The 26,090-nt window shown below is 44.5% G+C and overlaps 1 protein-coding gene across 2 annotated transcripts in view; it reads right to left on the minus strand.

Moving 5' to 3' along the window:
- Positions 1 to 24,287, minus strand: part of abr (ABR activator of RhoGEF and GTPase) — a 133,446-nt gene extending 109,159 nt beyond the window's left edge. Inside the window, exon 1 of one of the 2 annotated variants that reach the window (XM_066696195.1) lies at positions 23,139 to 24,287. In XM_066696195.1, coding sequence (XP_066552292.1) covers positions 23,139 to 24,009 — 871 coding nt within the window. In that variant the 5' untranslated portion in view covers positions 24,010 to 24,287. Of the gene's footprint in view, positions 1 to 1,042; positions 1,340 to 23,138 lie in introns of those variants that run through there. The other variant, XM_066696196.1, reaches the window with a different exon arrangement.
- Positions 24,288 to 26,090: the final 1,803 nt, after the last annotated feature.

A 26,090-nucleotide genomic window follows, 5' to 3' on the forward strand; every position in this document is an offset into this window, starting at 1 on the left:
AACATAACCGCTCTGACACATGTAATACAAGCAGGCTGTTATGTAAATTTAATCCTGGGTCGCAGGGACGGAAGCTGCACACGGGCACTGGCTGCAGCCCAGCCGTGGCATGGACACATTCACCGCCAATTTCCAGCAGGAGCTAGAGCTTGTATTCGAAGGCTGCCACCTCATTCACCCCGGCTCCTGATTCCAACCCCACAGAGACGGGCCCTCTGTAGCTGGTCCCCGTCTCCAATGGGGCAGCTTAAGCGTTCAGTGCACAAATCATCCACTATGGATTTTCTCCCCTCTCCCTCTCCCTCTCTCTCTCCCTCTCTCTCTCCCTCTCTCTCTCCCTCTCTCTCTCTGCAGTTCTGTAAAACTGTTTACATAACTAACCTAGAAAATCTACTCATCATACACCCAGGAAACAAAAAACTGCCCACTATATCCATTCAGTGTAATATGAACAGTGAATGTGGAGTCATTTGTTCGCTCGTCCCAGACTAAGCAAGTCAATGTGTTATGTTCAATCCCATGCAGTACATGTGCATTATAACAGGAACAATATCACACAAACTGAGAAAAGGCAGAATCTTTAAACTCTGCATTGACTCACATCCCTCCCTTGTACGCTTTCTCATCAAAGGCTAACTTTGCCCCAGTCGCAGTAATGAATTTCAGTAACCCCCTCGCACTGCAAGATAAAGTGTGTGTGTGCTCTCCGTCACAACAACTCCCATTTTTATCATTTTCCAAATTACATACAGAACAGATCAGTACAGGGGAATAAACGGCGATATTGCAATTTATATTTATCCAAAGCCGGAGCCCCATCTGTGTAAAACAGGACTACATCCAGATGAATAAGAACTACACCTTAGCCTGTGTGATGAATCACATCTGTGTGAGGCTGTTGCAAACTGCAGGAAAGGGAAGCTCTGATACCAAGTGTGATCCAGAGGAATACTCTTCCTCGTCTCCCTGATTCAGAAGCATCCTACAGACACAATCTACATTCAAGGAGGCTTGCTTGAAGAAATAAAAAGGATATACATACTGCTGTAGAGAGTGTCTATCCAGGAGAGTCGGGGGAGGCCACGGTGGCTCAGATGCTCCATGCTAGGATCCTGCGAGTCTGTTCTCCTCTCAGACGGGAACAGCAGCTCTCATTCCACACAAAGACAATGGAATCAGTTCAGCAGCCAGCAACTCGGCCAGGCGAGGACAGGGCAATGTGTTCGATAGCCGGCAGAACCCAGGAGCCCCTCGAATTTCCACACAATCCAAACGCAGGGAGCCACAGCGAGCAGGGAAACGACGCGGGGCTGCAATGACACTCCGCCAACCGTTGCTAAGGCAGGGAAAGCTCTCCCTCGCTCGCTCGCTCATTCCCTCCCTCAATCTCTCTCTCTCTCTCTCTCTCACTTGCTCGCTCTCCGTTTCTCTCTCTCTCTCTCTCTCTCTCGTTATTCCTCTCTCTCCCTCACTGCCTTTCTCTGTTCTCAGTCCTGCTATAAAAAAAAACAGACCCTGAAGGCTTTCTTTCAGTCTTGTCCCAAAGATATATCAAAAACAACAGGAGGACGAAGGGGGGGAACACACTGGATGCCTTTAAGAGACGGCTGTTGATCTCGGTTTTGCTCACTCTCACTCTCTCTCTCTCACAACTGATGTTGCATTAGCACTCACTCCTCTCCAGAGGGGCTTTCTCAGGGCCCTAATAGGCAGCAGACTCACAGTTAATGCGCTTAACTAAATTCTTCAAAAACTCATGTTTTATTAGTATTATTATGTTATTATTATTATTGTTATTGCTGTTGCTGTTAAAAAAAAAGTAATTATTATCCCTTTTAAAACCCTTTAAATCCTACTTTTATCTCTAATACTACTACTAATAGCATATAACAAAATCAAAACCTAACTTGGATAAAAGACAAAACTCGCAAAGAATCAAACACACACACACACACACACACACAAAGACACAAAGACAATAACGGGACGCGGGAGCTGCAGTAGGTATGGTTTTGCTCCCAAACAAAAGGCATTAGTTGCCGTTGGGGTGTGTGTGCCACCAGGGGCCGGGCTGGCGCACCGGCTACAGCGAGAGGAAGCCGCCGCCGGGGTGAGGCAGAGACAGATGGGCCAGGCGGCTTCCCTGGGATTCACATGGTAATTAGCAGGGTCCACTTCGCTGGCACTCTGTCGTCACACTCCTGCAAAACACCTGCTAGGAGACCCCCCCTCCCCCTGCCTCCTCCCTGGAGTTTCCATTTGGCTAGACAAGGAAGAAAAAAATACAACCAAAACAAAAACAGAAAAAGAATAGAGAGAGAGACAGACCCTGCCACCCCTACGAAAACACACACTCGTAAACACATCAAGTACGGTAATGCAAAAAAGTATAAAATAATACCTAAAATGTACAAAATTTTATAATGACTGAGAGGATCTTTGAGCGAACATAGAATACATACAGTCTACTATGTGTGATGCCTTTAATCTGTATTTTGTGTCCGTTGCAGTCATTTATTCCATCTGGACGCTCTGACTGTGAAGGGTCATGGTTTAAACACGTTTGATCTAGGCAGGACACTGTAAACCACTGTGATTGAGGCTTTATTGGGAGTTGGTGTGTTGTTCCAGGCGCCTGGTAAAGGCATAGGTTTTGCTTTGGGATTCACCACAGGCAACATGTACTTCTCTAAATCCACCAGGGAAATACCAGTCACAAGCAATCCTCACCACACCCTGCAATTTATTACAGTCCTACAGTGACAGGACACGGTTAATCTGAGAGCCGTGAAGCCACAGCAGACATGTCAAAAGCCACCGAGTGTGTAAGTGGACGTGTGAGTGGATAGAAGCCTATTCATTAATTACATTTAAGAACTACGATCGTGGTAGAAAGCACACTTGAAGGAACCTCGGCCGCCCAATATACCAGATGTCCTTCCAACACAATAAACATCAGGCTGGAATGTAAAAATACTGAGCACCACAGAATACAGAAAGCAGTCGATTCCCGAGGGCCCACGAGGCTCCATCACTGGGACAACAAGAGCTGGAAGCCAGAAGAAACGACAGATTTTCAGTTTAACTGGTATGAACAGTGTCCAGACCCCCCAAAATGAACAATGTGCAGCTCCCCGGGGGCTCACGAAAAGCACATCACCAGTCTGAGAAGGAGCAGCAGTAAATAAACGAGTAGTTAAAAGACCAACAAAAAAACATGCAGTGGTTTAAAAAAAAAAAAAAAAAGAAAACACCGTGACTTCTGTGTGTATGTGAGTGTATACAGCAGACATGGAAGTCAGACAGTAACACAGTCCCTCTGTCCAGGGCACTTGTCACACAACTCTTTGGGATCTTTTAAATCCAGCTCCGATCAGTGTTCCTGTCTCTGGTGTATAAATACCCAGGCGGAGAACCAGGCGTGAATAGATTAATTAAAAAAATGCCCAGACCCCTCCTCCATCACTCTCAATAAAGGCAATGATGACAGACAGTCCAAATATAAACACGTTTTTTTTTTTTTTTCTCTGCTCTGGTCTTTGTGTTTAAGATGAGAAAAACACATCCGTTAACTGAAGCAGAGCGACATCAATTAAGGCACAAAAGCTCACAGGAGGATCTCCACCGAATCATCACCGTTGGGTGTAAAGATCCCGCTATTGTCTGGCAACAAAGAGCCCATTTAATATGCCAGCTGGAATAGGCCGTCATTCACCCTTCATAAAGAAAAACAAAACAAATAAAAAGGCACTAATCTTCTTAAAGGTCCTGTCGGGAGATTGATTTTTAAACCTTTATCACCTAATTTGGAATTGTGACTTTATGAATTATGAATAGCACTGGCTCGGCGGTATGTGGTCCCCGTGGTTTGTGATAAGGGTTTAACCGGGAGCTTAATGAATGTCTTTAAATGGGAGTGGCCCTGTTATAACGCCCCAGCAGAGCAGCACTGAGCTCAATGCCAGATGGAAGCAGCAAACTGGAAGATGGTATCTCGACCAAAACAGAGGGAAAATAATACGAAAAGACAGCAGCTCGCAGCGCAGAATTGAAATGGTGTAAAGCCGGCGTCTGATCGCAGATACAGATAACCAGATATTCATAAGCCCCCACTGAGCAAGGCTGGGGCTCTTTGTTTGAGATCCACAAACTAGCAACAGAATATGGTTTTAAAGAGTAACATTTAACAGAAAATGACGTGTTTAAGTGGTACAATTTCTACACCACTGCAAGAATCTAAGCTAATCAGAAATAAGCATGCAAGAAATAAACCAACATGGGAAGAAGAAACCCAAGTAAACATACAAGAGGACCCAATTATATTTAAACCTCTTTCAGATATAGACCACAATGTGCGTCGACTGCCATGAAATTGATTCATAGTCATTTGAAAGTCATCCGTCTCCTCTTGAAATTCGGCAGGACCGGAAAAAACATTGACCGGTCACCCGGGCTGCCCAAAGACATGGGCGAGCTGAGGGAACCTCAACTGCCTGTGGATGCCTCCAGCTGCAGACCACTTTCAGGGTGGGCTCATTTAGAAAAATAAATTAAATAAACACTGTGCATCAATTCCTCACTCAAGCATTGTCTCAGTCTAAGATGAGCTGTCAAAATCCCCCCCCAGTTTACAATTCAAAACACCGCCACGCCACAGGCTGTGTGGAATATATCGGAGATGATCATCGTATAAAAATAATTTATTATTGTGCCGGGGTAATAAAAAGCAATTACCTTATCACAGTTGTCTAACAGACAGCAATCATTAAGGACCGTTAGGCATTACAAGGCAGCTGTACTGGCTGAATAGCTGCAATTATTCAATCTGCACACCTCTCTTCAAAGGAGGTGTAGACTGTCAAGTGCCTAGACTGTCATTAAGCCACACGCACTGTGCTTTAATTGGATGCATCATACAAAAACGGAATAAAAATATTATTATATATAATAAATGCAGTTTGATTGCGGGGAGAATTACAGCGCCTAGCACATTAAAACACAAAAACATGAAGAGGATTCTCACACCTTGATCAACGTCCCCAGGGGCCACTATTATTTATAGCCACAGAGGAGAGCATTTATATTCTGCGCTGCATCGCAGGCTTTGGCGCTCTCCTGCCTGGCTGTGTTTGATCAAGCTCACCCGTCACACCGCCTGTTGTCTGAGGAAGAGAAAATCGCAGTTATTTTTGCAGTCGAAACTGGCGTTCTGTGAGAGAGGCAGCCTGCCGTGGCATTTCTGCAAGTAAGCAACTGCGCGGCTGCACTGGAGAGAGGCACATCGGCTTATTAGATCACATCACGAGCTTGTCATCTTCAAAGACATGGGCTTCAAAATGAGTGGGATTAGGTGGGCCAAACTCACAGCTCCCAGGCGGCGCTATTTATACTTTAATGCTGATCTGGCCAATTAAGCTGTATTTTTACTCACTTTAGGACAGTTTCATTATTTTCTTTTTTAGAGAGTTTGGCCAGCACTTTAATTTCATTTACTGTGCTGAACAGATTTGGTTCTCATTCTCAAACAAAAGCATCACACAGAATAAGCAATTAAAATAAAAAAAAACTGCAGAGATCACCAACCCAAGTGTGAAAGTCAAGAAAAGGAAACTAAATCCCCTCAGTGTGATTGTGTGCATCTTACTAACTGAGTGTCGATCACATTTTGAGTAAACCAGTATTCATTAACGTGACCAAGAGCCGAGGTCTCAGGGGTTGGGAGGGAGGCACGGTGGGAAATCCCAGGAGGAGGGATTGGGTTCCACCCTTTCAGAGCGGGGGTCCGTCTGTAATGGGAGACGGACTCAGCGCGACTCTTTTAAACCAAGAGGGAGAAACGGCCAGCCTGTTAAACCCTCCCCATCTGATCCGGCCCCGTCTCGGCACCCGCACTGCTGTCACCCTACGAAATCTGCATACGCAGTCGCGAAGCAGTAAAATACCTAAATTGGCCGCTTTCTTTCCCACTTAATCCACAAGGGGTTGCATCTTTGTTACACACCGATTCGGAAACAAGCCCTCTGGGTGCAATTACTCAGGCTGTGGCTTCAGCTCCCCCGCTTCCTCGGGATTTGAGTTTTCATTTCTGAAGTTTGCCATGGCCTCCTCTCCCTCTCTCTTGCAGACACAGGGACTCAGGAGCAGTGTGTTCCACCTCATCAGGAGTGGATCAGCTGGGAAAACACCACCACGGCCCACTATACCAGGGCAAACAATGCTTTTGACATCATTAGGCGCCACAGTCACTCTGCTAACAACCTGGTGAGCAGGAGAATTGCAACGCAGATATTCAGGACTCATTCGCATAAACCTAGAATGAGCACAGGCAGACAGTAGTCAGGATTGGATACATGTCCGTACACAGATTGACTGGATGGACAGAAAGACGGGGAGACAGATATATCGTCTACAGCCCAAGTATTCAGGCACTGAACCACAAGTGTGCTGTGTAGGTATCGCCACTCGAGGGCCATAATTAAACTTCACAATTAAATACAACAAATGTAATGCTGGAGCTGCCAGACCTCAGGGGCGCAAACGGAGGGGAGAACATACCTACGCAGAGGACTGACCTGTATCTGTACCAATGATCAAAATGACGAGCGGCTGCACATAGTGAAATAAAACGCCAGATTGCACTTTCTCCACCCTGTCCTTAGATCAGCCTGTGGACCCCTCTGTCCCTCCCTCCCTCCCTCCCTCGCTATCTCTCGCTCTCTCTCTCTCCCCCTTGAGGTGTGCCTGTCTCTTCACCACCAGTGCTTTTCCAGTGAACTCTTGCTTCCTCCCCCCAAGCGTCTCTCAATGACAGCCTCCCTCCCGTGGCCTTTCACTGGCCGCCCATCATCTGCTATCCATCTGCTGGTGTCGGCGCTCTGCTCGGTGCACCGGAGCGGTGCGGTCTACAGCCCACGCCTTGGCACTGATGGCATCCAACAGCACGCCGCCTTCTTCTTCATCTTTGTCCACTTTTTAGTTTCCCAGCAGGAGATAAAATGATGGTGGAGGAGAGAGAGATGACTGCTCTACTTTCTGTGTGTGAAACCGTAAGAGCTTTGCACTACTTCATGTTGTTAACAGGACATACATGATGATGCTACACATCACTCCTTTATCCCCTTTATTTGTATTAAACACACGCAGGAACACACTCTAATTGGGCCTAAAAAAAATACATCATTGTTAATGGATAAACAATAAATGGCCGATCCGTTTTACTGCCGGGCATAAATCGTCTTTAATAACCGACTAGACCATTATGCAGTCCAGATAAGAAGCTACAGACTGAGGAAAGCCAGGACTATAAATAAATTACCCTGACTTGTAGTAAAAGTATTTCTTTGGACTAAACTATTTTCAGTAGGCCCATATACTTTACAGTCCACAGGCTTTTTATTCCTAATACAAATTTCAGTAGCTAGACAACACCGATTAGCTTGGGGGCTAGGGTAGTGATTTCATTGGTTTGGCTTGTTCTCTTGGCTACGGGTCCAAACCGTCAAACCCCCCTCTTACAGGGACTGAGCCACGGAGCTGCTGCAGAGGCAGTGATGGGAGGTGGTGGGATGCAATGAGAAGAACGCTGGGGGGGGTGTAGATGAAGTGGTATTTAAACTCTTTGGCCGGAAGTGAGTGAAGACATCGGAGTTGTCTCGCTCCCGAAATTGATTTATAAATTCCACGGAACACACTTAAAAATTAGTCCGTTTCTCTCTGTGTATAAATGGATGCGCAGTTAGTGCTCGAACAAACCTGATTATAGCCATTTCTAATGTACTAATTTCTGGGATCTTTTTATCTGAATGTCTCTATTTGCAGACTTTTCACTATATACACAATATAAAGAGATCGATTTGGACTCGTAGGCAAACCAGTTAAGCTTTTATGTTCATTGCAATGCTGTACCAAGGCCATTTCTTACCGAGGCCTGTCAGGTCTTCTATAAACACTGGATAAACGACCCCGCTTTCCCAGCCACACACTGGCTGCTCGCCACACATCCAACTCATAATGCAAAAAAAACAAGAACAATAAAACGATAGAAATATTAATCAAATGAGATCACAGTTGAGGCCTAAATATAGTACCTCATCTTTATAAGAGGGAAGGCACACTTTGCTGTATGACACATACAGCTGTTGTAGAACGGAGACATTTCTGTGTAATGCTGCAGCTACAATTAGACAGCCTTGTCTGCTTCAGTACTTCCTGAACTGCACGGTCACCTCACCTCTCCCGACCCCGTGGCATCAAGAAGTAGAAAGACGAAATGTTCAGCAGCTCCCTGGTGACTGATGCAGGCGAGTGGAAGTCCTACATTTTAAATCCCTGCTTTTATAAACTCTAGCAGTACCAGTGACTCCTGGAGTACACAACTTTAACTTAAGCTTGCACCTAACTCAAACTGTAGCCCCATCATCTACCAAAGCCTAATCACAACCATATTCCTAATCTGACCCTTCAAACACACTGGGTGTTGGCAGACAGACAGGCTGGACGGTTTTCAATTGGGTGGATCAACAAAGGCTCAGCCTACAGATCTGCTCCCCGGCTTCAGACTGACGTTCTGCGAATTTCTCCTCTAACTAACACACCTCCCCACCTCTTTGAACACATGAGCTCTTCCGCTCTCGCCTGTAGAGCGTGCACAGCACAGCAAAAGACAAGCAGCGCAAGAACAGAAGTACAAACGTTTCAATTAAATAGATTTTTTTTTTTTTTTTTTAATGCAGCCGCCCGCTGCATGTGCTCTTGCTTATCGGGAACAAGTCTTAATTTTTGCAACGATCATAATTTGCTCATTTCCCCTCATCGCTAGTAAGTGGAATCTAAAGCCTGCTACCCGGCAATCAGCAGCTCATATCAACCCGATTATGTGGCGTCTCCAGTGAAGCGAGGTCTCAGTGACTTAGCCCTCAGTCTCTGTCCCTCACTCTCTGTGCTCAACATTATTTTTATTTTTACATCACATGAATTGTGGTTTAATTTGAATTATTAATTCTTATTCTTATTATTACTACACATTGTAACAATTTGAAAGCCTGGAATCTGGGCTCCAAGCAGGGAGTCTGGTGTCTTTTTTCAAATGTCTGATAGAAATAGCTTTCTCTCTGGACCAGCTGAGTGTGTGTGTGCATGTCTGTAAGCGAGTGTGCGAGTATGTGAGTGTGTGCCAGTGAGCACGCAGCCTGTGTGTAAGTGCACTGTCTGTGTCCCAGTATGTGTGCATTACACACCGTTTAGAAATCGCTGTGATCTATTGAGGTCAGACATGCATGCGTGAACTGCACTGGGATCCCTCAGACACTGGGTTCGGCGCCTCGATCACAACGGCCTTGAGCGTAGCAACACAAACACACCGGCACTTATCGCACAAATGTAGTGTACAGTACCGTCCTCAAGTCATTACATCATAATGATTCAGGCTAATGTGTGAGAAAGGTAGAGAATTATTTTGTCTAGTCTAATGAATCTAACCGTCAGTGTTGTCTCCTTGTGGCAAAGATTATTCTTTTTCGGTTTCTTAAATGACTATGCAATTTTATTTAGATTACACAAGGAAATGTGTCAATCTGAGTTATTGACTTATTTTTTTAGTAGGAGATCACAAGAATCACGATGGCTTGACATGCTCCTGCACAGCACACAAATCTCCATTCCCGGCTGAAGAATGCATTGACTGCGCCGCAAGACAAATTGCTTTCTCTGTCGGAGCTATAGGACAAATTAACAAAAAGATAATCATATTCAAAGCCTTGGGGTAATGTTTTCTTTTGTACTTCTTCATATCTGCACAACCACTTGTCATCCCGCATGCAGACAAAAATTATTCCAGTCAATCTTTTCCTATAGATGTCATTCCAATTATGAATTAGCAGAGAGATTCCCGGCTCCAGGATTGAGCACAACTGCGCTCAGTACAGCCACACTGCCCCTCAGTGGACAGCTGCTGTCATCGTACGTGTCTTAATTTACTGAGACCAGTGCTGCCCAAATTTGAGTCTGCGACACACCAACCCCTGTCATTATAAACTGTACAAAACAAAAACATAACATGTCAATCTTGATGTTCATAGTTGTGTAGTCTTGTAGTGTTTATTTGTTTAATATTGTCTGGCATACATTTTATTTCAGTAGTTTTAAGGCCTCTCCTGTCACTGTCCATTTGCTGTCCTGGTATTACAGTTCATATAATCTATTATTAATTAGGAGTCAGGCCAATTAATTGCCAGCAGCAGTGGTTTTGCAATGAGTAGCTGGGGGGATTGCAGAGTTTTGTAGCTGCAACCATTTACTTCCTTTTAGTCTGTATTTAAACCAAATGGCATGCGAGAGCTCTACACAGACAATTCGTTCATCTGCAAGATTTCTCATTCGTCAAAGCTGCAAATGAATTAAAAGGCACCAAAAACATGGACTCAAACAGACATACACAGATAAAACTTTGGGTGTTTAGTAGAAATCACGTGAGAGACTCCTAGACTCGACCACAAACAGATCTGTTGATCACAGACTCAGATCCAATTATGGCACTGAAATTAAAAGCATTTAACTTTTTTAGCAAGTGGGTGCTGAACTGTGAAACACTGGGACCGTCAGTCTGGTCAGTGCGTGTCAAGGTCACCCACTGAGCTTCGAGTCCCCCACGTCAGAGTCATGAGATAATGAATTCCTCTTTTCCCTTGTGCCAACACCCACGCTCTGCGCAGAAATGAACACACAGCTTGTTTACCGGGCACTGAGGACGGGATGGACCGGCCCGTATGGCCGCTTCCTTGCCCTGCCCCTGTCTGGAGGGGAGCAGTGGACAAAACGCAGTCCTGTTTCCTGGAACTGCGGGGTTTCCTTTGGCAGGGAGCCTGCCTCTTCCTACCCACAATCACAGTCCCAAGAAGAGTGCTGGGGCTGTGGTCCCCTTCCCCCCGGACAGGCCACACCGGAGAGTTGACACGCAACGGAAGGTGTCGGTCAAATCAAACACTCGACTTAAACCCCTCTAACTGGCGTGTAAATAGATTAACCCTCACTTAGACACTGTGTAGAAACGATGGAGAGAGATACGCGGCTATCACTTTCAACCTTTATATATACTACCGCCTATATACACTAATCCCACTGAACTATGAGTAATAGCCTTAGTAAAAGAAATACTTTAATAATGAAATACTCCAGGCTCTTGCTGGATCTGCCCACAAGGGTGTGCTGTTTAAACAAATACCATTCACTGCTGTTATCTGTACTTCAAAGAGTTTACAGAACTAAACCTTACACTAAATAAAACAGGAAAATTCCCCCATTAAGTATCTCTTTGTTAAAACAAGCAAATACATAATATTTCCTGACGAAATGCTCATGTATGATGCCAGAGCTGTGCCTAGACTGTGCAGACATCATTAACATGACCCCTGAGAGTTTCAAGCTGCATTGTGTAACACAATCTGGAGGGCTGACTAGACAGAGCAGACATCGACGCACAATTTCCTCATTCTTTAACAAAACCACTTTTACGGCTTCATGAAAAAGAGGCATGTGACCACACAGCAACAGGCTTTTCCAAAAGCGAAATTCCCATGTCCACTGAGGGAATACAGTCACACGTTTCCTTCTAGAAGGTTCCTGAGAAAAGACCAGGCTGTACAAACGTTCCGTGTGTGAAAGTGAGGCTGCTGAGTGCTTATTGGTTAGTTCCCGGTCTTTCCTTCCCTCTACCTCACAGTGTACCTAAAGACCACAACCTAAATCCCCCTAAACTAATCTCAAAACCTCTAGATGAGACTAAACAACCGTGAATCTGTACACATACACACCATAACTGCTCGAGGACTTTTGGTGGTGGGGACCGTAGACCCCAGTAAATCCCCCTCGGGTGTGGAATACCCCAGCAGGGATGAGACACAGTGTGGGTCGCAGTTGTGCGTAACTAGACTTTGAAAATGGAAAGAAAATTGTGTGAAACGGCACAGCGTCAGGTGCTTGGCTGTGAGGGCTGACGTCTGAACCACAGCATCTTCCATTGGGGGACTGAAGGGGGCTGAACATGAGTCAATGCCAAGACAAACAGACAGGGATTCAGTCATTATGAAAACATCAATGTATAGCTGTATAGGAATATTAACAGGCATTTTTTGTATCTGTTTATCCTTAGCGAAAAATCAGAGTGAATGGCATCATTTTAGTGTAATCTGTTACGTAAAAAAAATATATATAGATAGATAAATCTATTGCAAATTAAATATTAAATCGGTAGAAAAAGCTTAAACTAATTTCTTCTGTTTTCATGTTTGTATTTGTGTACAATTTACACGCTTTTTATTTATGTATTGAGTGATAGAGTAAAACAATCCTGGTAACTACTGACTAGTGCAGCTCAACACCATACAGCTGGGTGTTTGAAAACGTCCCATCATCCTCCGCTCTGTCAACAAATGCACACTCGTCTGCTTTTTAAAGGTCAGACACAGTCTCTCACTGCTGCCTGTGCAGTTGCACGAAGCCACATCTCGGGGTTTCTCGTCTGGCGGTTTCTCTGCTGTCACAATGGACGGTGACCGTACAGAGGGAAGTGAAAAACGCGGAGAGTTTAGTGGGCACACGACTAAAGCTGTACAGAAAAGCGTCACGCTGAAGCTAAATCTAAAGCTGAAGTAAAGATCTCCAACATTAGCAATGCTTCCAGCAACCACATTTCTGTCGTTTGCTGGTGAACACATGCAGTCACACCCAAAACTGCAGCACACTCATCTTCGACTGCTGCATCTGACCCAAACCTGTGACCACCCGGGAGCAGAGACTGAGGGAGATGCATCACTAGGAAGCATGAGAAAGTCAAACTGAAATGCAGGGCAGCAGGCAGTGGTGAGCCTTCAGGAAGCAACTGTTTCAGCAGCTCAAAACCAATTTACTGGTAAAGCCACAAGTCAAATAGTCAGCTACACAAACTGTAGATGGTCTGGTTTAGTAAACCCACCTTCCAACACGACACGTCCTTCATTTGAAACCCTGCCAGAGATAGGTTTCCTGTTTACTGGCAAAGACCAAGCATCTGGCACTGTAGAGACCAGCTTCACAACCTCACACCACAACACCAGGCTAACCTCATCACCCCTGCAAGACTCTCATCATTCATGCAAAACACTGTGTTATTTGCCCAGTACAGTAACAACTTATTTGTTTGTCTGTTTAGGTTTGAACATCTGCAAGCAGCAGTACTTTGGATGATGGCAACTGACAGAGCCTTTGACTTCAGTTTATGAAGTCTAGGCTAGTTTAATGAGACATTTCCTCCAGCTGTCACAGAGCAAATAGAGATTGCAGCAGCACGTTAACCAATAACCATCGACTATGTACACAGCAATTGCTTTATAATGGGGTCTGGGTTTTTGTGTGATTTTAAATAGCAGCTCAATATCACAGCTCTTACCTGGTGCTATTTGCCTGAACAGCTGTCAGATGAACGATAAGATATCTGTAGCCATAGTCAGAGTAAAGCAAGGTGCACACTAACACAAGGCAAATGGTCAGAGATGTTGCCCATAAACAAAAAAACATCCTGCTGTCTTTTTTCATAGATAAAACACAAACTTTAAGTACACTGTGAATTCTTGCACAAGTGTGCCTGCTTGAACACGAAAAAATTACTCTCCGGTTTTTAGTGTGAAAACCGTTTTGAATACCCAGCATGGTTGTCAGGTCTTGTCAGCGTTGCATGACAGACTAATAGAGCCGCTGTTTGCTGTTTTGAGCCCCGAAGACCGCGACTGTCACTTCCAGTAGAAACAAAAAAAATCAGAGCTGGTTTTTAATTATTTCTGCAGCTGTTTGCCATCTTATATGTACAGAACTGTGCAAATGTTTTAGGCAGGTGTGAAAAAATGTTGTAAAGCAAAAAAATCCTGACAAAAATAGTCATGTTAATGTATTATACCACCTTTTGCCTTCAAAACAGCATCAGTTCTTCTAGGTACACTTGCACACAGTTTTTGAAGGAACTGGGCAGGTAAGTTGGCCCAAACATCTTGGAGAACTAACCACAGCTCTTCTGTGGATTTAGGCAGCCTCAGTTACTTCTCTCTCTTCATGTAATCCCAGAGAGACTCGATGATGTTGAGATCAGGGCTCTGTGGGGGCCATAACATCACTTCCAGGACTCCTTGTTCTTCTTTACGCTGAAGATAGTTCTTAATTACGGTTGCTGTATGTTTGGGGTCATTGTCATGCTGCAGAATAAATTTGGGGCCATCAGATGCCTCCCTGATGGTATTACATGATGGATAAGCATCTGCCTGTACTTCTCAGCATTGAGGAGACCATTCATTCTGACCAAATCCCCAAATTCATTTGCAGAAATGCAGTTCCAAACTTGCAAGGAACCTCCACCATGCTTCACTGTTGCCTGCAGACACTCATTCATGTACTGCTCTCCAGCCCTTCGGCTGCAAATATTTCAAATTGTAACTCATCAGTCCAGAGCACCTGCTGCCATTTTTCTGCACCCCTGTTCCTGTGTTTTCGTGCATAGTTGAGTCACTTGGCCTTGTTGCCACGTCGGAGGTATGGCTTTTTGGCCGCAAGTCTTCCATGAAGGCCACTTCTGACCAGACTTCTCCGGACAGTAGATGGGTGTACCAGGGTCCCACTTATTTCTGCCAATTCTGAGCTGATGGCACTGCTGGACATCTTCCGATTGCGAAAGGAAGTAAGCATGATGTGTCTTTCATCTGCTGCAGAAAGTTCCCTTGGCCGACCGTTGTGTCTACAGTCTTCAGCATTGCCCGTTTGTTTCTTCAAAAGAGCTTGGACAGCACATCTGGAAACCCCTGTCTGCCTTGGAGAGACCTTGCTGATGCAGTGTAACTACCTTGTATCTTGTTGCTGTGCTCAGTCTTGCCATGGTGTTTGACTTTTGACAGGAAACTGTCTTCAGCAACCTCACCTTGTTAGCCGAGTTTGGCTGTTCCTCACCCAGTTTCAGTTAATGATTGTTTCAACCTACATATTGAATTGATATTCATTAGCACCTGTTTGGTATAATTGTTTAATCAGACACCTGACTATATGCCTACAGAATCCCTGACTTTGTGCAAGTGTGCCTAGAAGAATTTATGCTTTATGAAGGCAAAGGGTGGTCACACCAAATATGGATTTGATTTAGATTTTTCTTCTGTTCACTCACTTTGCATTTAGTTAATTGATAAATATAATCTATTAACATGTCTATTTTTGAAAACAGTTACTTTACAGCATTTTTTCACACCTGCCTAAAACTTTTGAACAGTACTGTATGTGTAGGCAAATCACCATAAACAAAGTCTTATGAGTAAGTTATATAGGTATATACAGAAACTAATACAGTGTGGGGGTATAGAAGAGGACTTGTAATCTTACCTAAAAAGATACAAAAGAATTTGAAATCAAGAAAAATAACTGAAAAGAAATGCTATTTTTAAGACCAATATTAACTGTGTACACAAAAGGACAAGTTCAAGTTCATCATATCTGGCAAAAGCGAGGCAGAGTGGGTGAAAAGCAGGCTCCTGTGGAAATGAAAAGTTGTTGCAAACCTGGAAGTGCGTTTTATGCACTTGACCTCATTTACACAGCTCTGTCGTAACCACAGCGGCCAGCAGATCCTCCTGCCTGCGGTTTCCATGGCAGCCCGAGACTCTTAGCCAATGATAGCGGCTGCAGCGTCTCCGATTTCATGTTTGTGGGAGGGAGGGGAGTCCAGCGCCCTGAACTTCGTTTACCAATGTGGTTACCTACTACATCTCCAAAGTTTTCTAAAACTGAAAAGCTTTAAAGAGAAGACACCTGGTTGCTGCAGATACACGTGGAAAAAGTATCTTTGGGCTGCAACAAACACATACCTCAGCAGAGAATGACACAGCATGAAACACTAGAAACTGGTTTTATTACCCAAGATCTGGGAAGACAGAAAGTATTCTGTAAAGAAAAAGAAAGAAAGGGAAATGAGTGTAAAGTAATGGAAGTCAAGGCTGATCCACGGGAAGGCAGAGTCTAAATAAAATAATATATTCTTAATCATGGCACGGTGTAATTAGAGATCACAAACACTGTTCCCTCTGCCGATCACAGTACACATCCGGCTAAATTATCATAATTAAACTTCTCACAGGGAACGCTGGGGTGGATGAATTCTGATAAAACAACAGCACACAGTGTGGCGAAACGTAAAAACGTCTTCTGTCTCGCAGGAAAACAAACATCAACAACCCAATCACTAGACTGATGATTTATTTTATTTTTTTAATAGTTTTAAAAGAGTATGTAGGCCTACCTAATGATATTGAAAGTGCATACTATAATTATAAAGTTATTCACATGCATCTGTGGATATCATCATGGCATCAGTTGAATTGTCCCCCCCGTGTAAGAAAATAACGTGTGCTCTAATGCACGGCTCTTAGATGTACAAACCATGCAAAGGTGTCAGGAGAGACAGAGGTCTTGACAGGATGTCATTGTGAAACCCTTGCCTCACAGATCCCCGCTCCAGGGACCGTCAGCAGCCTAGACCAAGCGTGACTTCACCCTCTACACCAGGACATCAACTGCAGGTGCACCCATGAGAGCAGATGTATTCACAGGCCTGTTCACACGCACATACGACAACGCATAAGCGGCGGGATGGAAACGTGCACCGAGGTGCAGCGAGGCTTGAAGTTTCTGATGTTCGGCAGCAACCTGAAGACACTGGGTCCCAGTCACAATGCCCCGAGCGAAAGAGCTGATGGACCTTCAGTGAGGAATAGTAACCATGTTCCCGATGGTGGTGCTGATGGTGGGGGGGGCAGGGTATGCGTGTGAGTAACATCTCGGAAGTTGTTACCAAGTCAGCTGTGGGTCACATCTTCTACGAACGCCGGCAAAGCCAGGATGTTCCAGAACACGGCCCAAGGCACCATCGATCTTTCATGCTTCACAGAGGAATAGCGTGCCGTAGTGTGCCAGATAGCCATCGGAATTCAGCGGCCCGTGAAAGTTACTGGGTCTGGCTGACATGGCAGCCAACAGTGAATCGACCATCCCATCACTTGCGAGACTCTGGTGAACCCGTCTAAAAATAAACACTGACAGGGAACTACAGGTACTTCAATAATCAGTGCCTCTGCAGCGATGCCATAACTGTTGAATCCAACGGCACTCTTTATAACAGATTCTTACAGTAACAACAACAGCAAGTGAACGCTACACAGAGGATTGCTGCCAGCGGCTGCATTGCCCAGACGATCACCACAAACAGGTCGGACCAGTTCTGCCCGCCTTGAAGAGGTGTTGCAGTTAGACGATGCGCAAGATCTTTATCTACTCAGACGCGCAAACATGTTTTCTTGGCCAGCTCAGAGTAAGCACTCAGACAACAGGTAAATGGTTATTGGTAATGGGGCTGTAGAATCAGCAGGTAGTTCAGAAACATAATCCATCAATTTGTATCTGTCAGCGACTGCTAGATCAAGTCCTCTGTGCAACTATCCCCTGCTCCGCTATTTTGCACCGTGGTCTCAGAGTGTGAAACGGTACAGACATCTCTGCATTATTTCAGAGGAAGTTTGAATGTTGTCTTCAGTCCTGCCCGTGCCTGGGACTGCGAGCTGATTAACTGGGCTATTGCCAATTTTCAAATTAATTTACAATTCTGTCTGTAGGATCACTCAACCAAGAATCCATTCAACAGCACTCACCCTGGAGCCAGCATAACATGGGCAGAAGCCTACATGCCTGCTAGGTTCGCTGGGGAGCATATCGTTTGCAATTTCCAGCTAAAGACAGGATCTCTACAGTCCAGGATTATTATTGTTATTATTTTGTAAGTGAAGTTCCACTAGTACAGTATTATTACAATCATCTCCTCCATGCACAGCTTCTAATTATTATTATTATTTATTTCTTAGAAGACACCCTTATCCACGGCGACTTACAAAATAATGAGACGGATGTGCTGTAAATGAAGGCGTCTGATTTCTTCTAGCCCTACAAGGATGGCCATTTACTTCTATAACAACATTAAAGGGAAACCAGAGAAACCATCCTGTTAATACCTTCAACTAACTTTTTTCCTTAACAAGACATATTTTCAGAAGCGCTGTTTACAGCAGTCAGTTTAAGTATTTTTGTAGACAGTAAATTAACTGTCAGATATAAGTGGCCCTCTAGTCATTTTCAATTCAGTAGCATGCTTAACATCTGCATTAATTAATAGTTTCAAATGAATGAAGGTTTATGTTCATTTCGCAATCACCGCTTCGATAGCAAAGCTGGTGTTTTGGAAACATGACACATCTGGCAGGAAATTAAGCATCTAGAGCCACCAAGGCCTACATAACGTCCAGTGGAACCGCAGTTCCAGGATTACAGTTCAACAGAAGCAATTATCTAGTTCTGCATTCCATTTCTCACAAAGGAGAAGCAAGAACGGCCACAGTGCGGTGACCTTTATAAACAATTCAAGAAGAAGGTTTTATTACAATGTAGGCCTCCCAGCTGGTCCTTCGGTTCAGTAACAGGTAATGACTGCACCTGGATATCATAACTAAAAGGGTTACATTAAACTAGGACAGCCACACAATCAATCAGTTGACCTTTCACGTCATCGGTACGTTCTCCCACAGAATGTTCCCTTATATGTTCCCAGTCGTATTCACAATTACAGACAACATGCTAAGCTTGTCTTCTTTCTTAAACCACTCCTGTTGGACAGAAGTATGTGTCCAAATGAATGCATCTGTTTTCTTTGATATCTTGACCTGAATCAGAGGGAATATAGCCAAGAGACAGGGGAGAAACCTCTCGGAGAAACCTAGAGAACTATTTTTGCTTAAACACTTCTGGATGAAGTGATTGCACCTTCACATTTGAAATAACTGTTACAGAGACATGTGCATGATGTGGTTTCATCGAATCCCACATCACGAAACAATCAAACTAATGGTGCAATTCCAAAAGAGCAGTGGTTTGAGTGAATATCATTAACTGCAAAGGAAGCCAAAACGAAATGTGCAGAGAGAGAGACTGACCAGCTCACACATGCCCGCCTACACGGTGCGACAGATGTTTTTTCAGCCATGTGTAAAAATAGGGTTTATATGTTTGGCTCAATAGCAGAAGGCCGTCAAACTGCCATTAAAAAATTACTGTCAAAAATTCTGGCGTATTTATAAACAGAAGTTATGAGAGCATGACGGTATCCGCCCCCCCCACAACCCCAGGCAGCACACAAGGCAGAGATGAGCAGTTTGAGAGAGATGTGTGCTGGGATTACAATCCTTTGGATCAGTTCTGTTCTGAAACGCCATCTATGGTCCTGTAAACTGGATCAGAATTAAGACCACAAGGTTTTTCTCCAGAAGGTCAAATGTGATGTGGGTGGAGTTCATGAGGAATTCCATCCAGCCTCTTTCGGATCAAATTACCCTCTTAAAGCATTTCTTGTAAAAGGGTCACGGATCCGCTGCCGATTCCAACCACTGTATTAAACCGAAATAATTGCAGAATGCCGGGGTAGAGAGGTTACAGATTAGAGAACATTAAACAGAAAGAGAGAAAGGAAAATAAAAGCTGCTTTAAATGCTCTCACAGTGCATAGAGACAGAGTAATGTCTATACATGTCAGCACAATGGGAACATGGCACAAGCGTGTGGCTGCGCGAACCGAGGCAGGGAGAGAGGGGATTAGTGGTGATACGACACAGGGCGAGAGGCCGAGCACGCCATATGCTGAGGAACTGAACCCATATTAAAAACCATGACCTCCACTGCAATCCATCCCCAAAGTCCATCCAGGAGAAAGTCACAGCAGATGTTCAACACAGACTGGTACATAGTGTTATCCTTGCTGTGGAATCTGAGATGGGGATGAGATGAAGAAACCCCCTTTATTAACCCCGGCATTTCATCACCATCTTGTTTCAAGGAATTACAAATGACCCACCCTGTTAAGCAATCCCCAAGCTGTGTACACACAGTCCAACACAGTCTACTAACACTTCCTTACATCAAAACACAATCTTGTGTGCCTTGTGTTTTAGGCATAGACATCTTGGTAGCCTTTACTTGCATTTAATTATTGCAGATGCACTTCAGTTTTCATTCTGAATTAGATCATTATACTATCTACGGTCACACTGGACCATTAGCAGATTAAATCAGCAATGTCAATACTCTCTGGTGGGCTTTAATCACATTATTTTCTTCACCACACCTTCTGTCAGGTACAATACCATGGCATCCTGACAGTGTAGTTCCCTGCTACCTGTAAGGGTAAGTGGCCTGCTAGCTCAAGATCTTGTTTTTCAAATGAAACCAAACAAACTGGCAACGTTAGCAACGGCACAGAGAGACTGTGATTCAAAGTGTCGGGGTACAGGGCAGGCCTTGGAGAGGACACTGACTAAACTCAACAGACCTACACCGATCTGTAGAAGCTGCTATCTGTCTATGGAAAATATACATTAATTGGGGGATGACAAAACATTACAACTTAGCAGAAGTGATTGAAGTAGTTGTGAACTCATGCAAAACCACACCTTCTTACAACAAGGTCTGGCCACAGCTTTCAATAGATTACATTAGACCTTCCTTGCGTCTTATTTTTAGTCAGTCTGCACATCAAATGACACATGACGTCTGGCTTTACAAGTTGGAAGATCATAGACGAGAGTGCACAATACACTGCATGTGAATACTGGGCCTGGGGATATGATTATAAAGAAACACACACAGTCCTCCATGTGAACACACAGGCAACACTTGGGACACGGCAAGAGCCTATTCTTCTTCACACACAAACGGCCATCTTACTGGTCAAAGCACAGAGACAAGGAACAGACTCAGCTGCCTGATAGACAACCCCTAGACCTGCTTATTCTTTACAAGTCTAAATTATCTATTTTCTCAGATCACAAAATGTAACTGTTGACTGCAGCGAAGAAATATACTTCAGTACAGAAATGCCATTCCCTTCATTCCTGGAAATCAAATTACATCCATCCATCCATCCATCCATCCATTTTTGAAACCGCTTATCCTGGCGAGGGTCGCAGGGAAGTCAGAGCCGTTCCCAGTCGACATAGGGCGCAAGGTAGGAATACACCCAGGACGGGATGCCAGTAAATCAAATTATGCTTGGAAGCAATTCCACACTACTGAATAAGAACTACATATGAATTCCCCAGTTCTCTCTCATGCTTAACTGTTCTTATAAGAAGCACACAGCTCATGAACTCATACACCTTCACATAAACAGTCACCGTTAGTCTCCCAGCATGATCGGAGTGATATGATCATACAGCTGTCTGTGCCAGGTTACATGATGCAAACTGTGGGTGTAAGAATTAAATGTTGATTTATTTAATTGTTTTTTTTAATGCAGCTTAAAGTGTCGATGAAATTGAAGACATATTCCCTATTCAAGACGTATTTTCGTTCCAGGTCTTGGCAGAAAGTGAAAATGTCTTGAAGCGGTTAATCAACATCAGCCTAGTTAGAATAAGACTAACAATTTTCAGCACTGAAGTACATTAAAAAGCCTCACTTCTGTACATTGCAATAGAATTAGGTGGTCCTACCGAGAACCTGTTTGGAATAAAGCATTCACTGGAAATGTAAATGCTTCATATAAATCTATCCATATAATATTAAAATAATCTGCTCTCTTGTCAGGATGCATTACGGATGGCCAGACAATTTATAAAGGTAAACATCCACCTGTCATTCCAGAGGTTATCCAAACTTGTACCAAAAGCATCATGGGAAGTGACCTTTTGCACTGGGTTTTTACAAATCCTTTAAGAAATTTCTAATAGTTTCAGGGGATATGTCAGCCTGCATAAACACAGTTACAGCAATGAGCATATTCACAAACAGAGAAACCACAAGAATTGGTTATGTGAGGCACTCAGATCACGGGCTATTGTTCGTTTAAATCATGTAATAACAATTCTGAACAGTCACAGTTGCCTAGTATATAGCCTAAAAATCTAGTCTTAGAAGAGTTATCTATATAAGATCAGTTTCACGTTGCCCAGAGTAGATGAACAACAACAACACAATGATTTTGTGATTCGGTTTTTAGCATGGCAACTTCCAAGAGTGCATTGTATTGGCATGTGTCATATTCTCAAAGAGCGCTTGTCTCTGCACTGACAGACACTACGGTAAAGTTACATTTCTTTAATTGTACAACATCTGCATCAGCTCTGATAACCTGAAACGTCTGATCTGTGTCACGATGCAGCAGTAATTTTTTCCTCTCACCATTTCACCTGGGAGTGCTACAGAGGATTAACTATTTTGAGAAATGCAGGAAATAGCTCAGAATTTCCTCCTGCTTTGAGTCAGACGGGGTCAATTCAGGAGGTCTGTGCTGTACTTGTTCTACAAAATCCTACATATTTTCTTACATGTAAATATAACATCATTTAGTTATATTAATCAAAGATAAAGTAGTTTTTTGTTGTAATTTTTGTTCGATTTTAAACATGGGGATACTAAACTGAGAACAGTTCCATTCTGTTGGATAAAGATATGAACCTGGTTAATACTTTATATCACAATTTATTTAAAATCCGGGAAAAGTTCAGGGCTCCTGGAACAATATTCAATTGCAAAATGCCATCTGAGCCACATACCCAGAGAAGCACTGTGTTTTGGTCCCAAAGTGGGTTTATACTGCACATACACTCTTGCCAGCTTCTGCTGCTACTTGCTACATTGTGCTGTATGCAAGGCCTACAGTGTAACTCACTGTCAACCACAAACCAGTGGTGAAGTCTGCAACAAAGTGTTCAAAACCATTGTACCAAAGATGTGCACAGAAACCTTGCATCGTGCATGAGAGAAAGTCCCACAGAAGTGTGAATGATTAAACCGGTAATGCAAAAAAACAAAAACAAAAAAACGTTATAAGTATAGAGTGCACTGCAGGCTGGAGGTTTTAAAACCAGGCATGTTGCCAACTCTATGTCATATAGGGAGCTGACAATTAGTAAAATGATACACAATTTGGGAAACAGAAACTCTGATGTCGTTACCCCGTTACTCAGCTGACTAATACAGTTGTTCACTTGCTGTGACCCCACTGTGACAGCTGGATCCCGGACACACTGTTGGGATGATCTTACCTACGGATGAGTCGTCGTGGTCCGAGCTCAGGTACCCGTCGCTCCTCCTGTCGGGCGTGCTGTACCCAGACCCCCGGGGGGACCGGTATGGCACCTGCAGGGCCCCTGGGGACAGCCGGCCCTCGTCCCCGGAATCCAAGTCCCTGCTCTGCCGGAACCCCCTCAGCGCCGGCCGGTGGGGACCCCCCGGCTGGCCGTCCAGCAGGTTGATCTTGGGCGTCACCAGGTTGACCTGCACAAAACCCTCGTTGAGATCCACGTCCTCGTACTCGTGGTCGCTGACATCCCCGCCGGCGTCATGCTTCTCCTCGGCCGGCGCGCTGACGCAGTTGCCATCCGGCTCCGAGGTCCTGGCGGCCGGCGGGGAGCCTCTCTCCACGGACCCCTTGGTGCGTCGCAGCCCGGGCACCACCATGCCGTGCCTGTCCGCCGCGCCCCGGAGGCTCCTGGGAAGGTCCCGCTCCTTGGCCATGGGCGGGTTCTCCCAGAGGTGCTCGGCCGCCCTGCCGCTGTCATGTGCCGGGGCTCTCCTCATGAAGGGCATCCTGAGCAGGTGAGGCTTGTCCTGGGGTCCGGCTGCCTTCTTGCCCTGACTTTCCAGCGGGGCAGCTGGCAGCTCCAACTTCCCCCCCTTTCCGCTGCTCTCCCACCTCTCATGGTCGTAACTCTTCTTCTGCTGAGCAATGGTGGCCTGGAGGTAGATCACTTTAAATTTCTCCTCCGACAGCGCCTGCTGCAGCGTCTTGAGGTGGCTCTTGCATTTCTCCAGCTCCTTTTCGATATCCTGCACGGAGCTCAGCTCCATCCTGGGCACCTCCCCGTCGGGGAACTCATTCTTCCAGTGTTTCTCAAACTCCTCGGGGTCCCACATTGCCAAGTCTGCTTCAAGAAATTCACTCCAGATACCTGTTGCCCCAAAAAAGTCGTATTCAAGCGCCAGGGGCCGAGAGAGCTGCCAGTAGCTTCAGTTCAGCAGAGTTGCCGTGCACAGCCCATGTCGCTCACTTTGCATGAGAAGCGCTTAATGTGCAGCCGCTCAGTTGCGCGCACACACACGCACAAACCTTTGCGCTTCCGGTTTGTGAATGCGGGTGACGTCAGCCGCAGAAATCCTGGCGCACAGTTGAGTGTGTTGTAAGTGTGTCTTGTGAGGCGCAGCGCCTGGGGCAGGACGACGCACTGAGCTGTGTACCTGCCTGCGAGTCAGCACTGGCGGGGTGTGAGGAGCCTGTTGTGCTCCAGCCGCACAAAACACTGCCACTGCACCACCTGTTGGTGCAAACTCACATTGTCCTCTTAACCCTTTCAAGTGCACATTTGAATCCTTGGTGTTTATCTATATTTACTGTATGTTTTTTTCTATGTACTTCTGTAATGTTTTATTATGCCTGACTTGTTATTGTGTTCTGTACTTTTGTTTTGCTCTTGTATCCTCAATAAGGCCGTCTGCCAAGAAATAAAGATCTGCTTTAAAAGATAAACAAACACAACAACAGTACACTTTATTCATTTATTACACAAACACAGATTTATGGCACACATTTAATAACTGCACATGCTTTGATTTTATTTGTATGATATATTAAATACTTATTATTAGATGGAACCTACTGCTCCTGTTGCCTATAATAAGGGTTCTCTAACCTAAATAATCCAGTGTTCTCCACGAGCTTTTATAAACTTGACGTGTACGAGGGAAAGCAGACAGAAGACGTGTGCTTAGGCAGCAGCTCATACTGCAAGCAAAGCATTTTAACTCTAGGAAACCAGAGTTCATTTATGATGCAGCTCAGGGTTCAGGTTAGTGCAGGCCCCTCCCTTCCTGATTCAATTCACCCTAAGTACATGAAATTGAGTTACCAGCCAACCCCACAGCCACAAATAAATAAACATTTCTATTCAATTTCAGATTCCCTGGTCCACCGCCTCATCAATACCACTAGCAGACAGAGAATGGCAGGACATGAATTTGATAGGAGTAGCTCAACATCCAGACATGTTTCTAAGGAGGGAGTCCCTGTCTTAGGAAAACTGAGATGGATGATGGATCCACTGATAGCTCACCAAGAACAATGAGGATCAATGAACGATGAGAACAATGCTGATCTGCGGGCAACAGACGTGGAGATCAATACTGTGCCGTAGGAGAACAGAAAATAAGATCACAGGTTTAGCAGTACCCTGCAGGGATGTTTCTCAGAGTTGTCTCACTCTGATGGGAGTCGCCTGATGGGAGCCGACACAGCATATAACCAAATACAACAACAAAACCAAAACAGAAAGTTCCCTACCCCAGTTGCTTGATTTGATAGTACATTTATTGAATTGGACTAAAGAAGCATTTATTCTGATCAGAAATTGTGAATATTTGAGTTAGCATTTGCTAATATCTGGGTACCAGTACAATTAAACATGTATATATATTTATGATTGCTTCTTGATGGCATTCTGCTAAAGGAAAATAACAAATGCATCGTAAAATTGGCAAGTATAGTCTGTAATAAGCTAGCACATAGTTCTTTATGATTACATTTGAGTTCTGTAAAGAGAAGAAAAGTGAAAAAAAACAACAACACTTGGGGAAACAGAGAAAGAAACGCAAAACTGCATGAGGTCATTTTGAATCTGATACACCCCCCTGTATTCAGCCACCAACTTCAAAAGCAGCAGGAGAAACACAAACCACTTCCAGTAAATTCCTTGCCATTTTTATTAGCTGTAATAATCTACAGAAAGGTTTTACTCGTCGGTGTGGGTGATAGATGGGGGCTGGCTCTGGGCTCTGAGTGCTCGGTTGGATCTTCTCCCAGTGCCGGAGGAGCACGTTGGCAAAAGCTTTTAGCTTGGGGGGGGGTGATCGTTTAATTGACCAGTCAAAACGCCCCTTTAAGTGACCGATGCGGTTTTCAGAAATAAGCCTAATTACAGAAGCGCCGAGGAGCTGCTGTTAAG

Source organism: Amia ocellicauda, chromosome 22 (genome assembly GCF_036373705.1).
Source record: "Amia ocellicauda isolate fAmiCal2 chromosome 22, fAmiCal2.hap1, whole genome shotgun sequence".
Taxonomy (NCBI): Eukaryota; Metazoa; Chordata; class Actinopteri; order Amiiformes; family Amiidae; genus Amia; species Amia ocellicauda.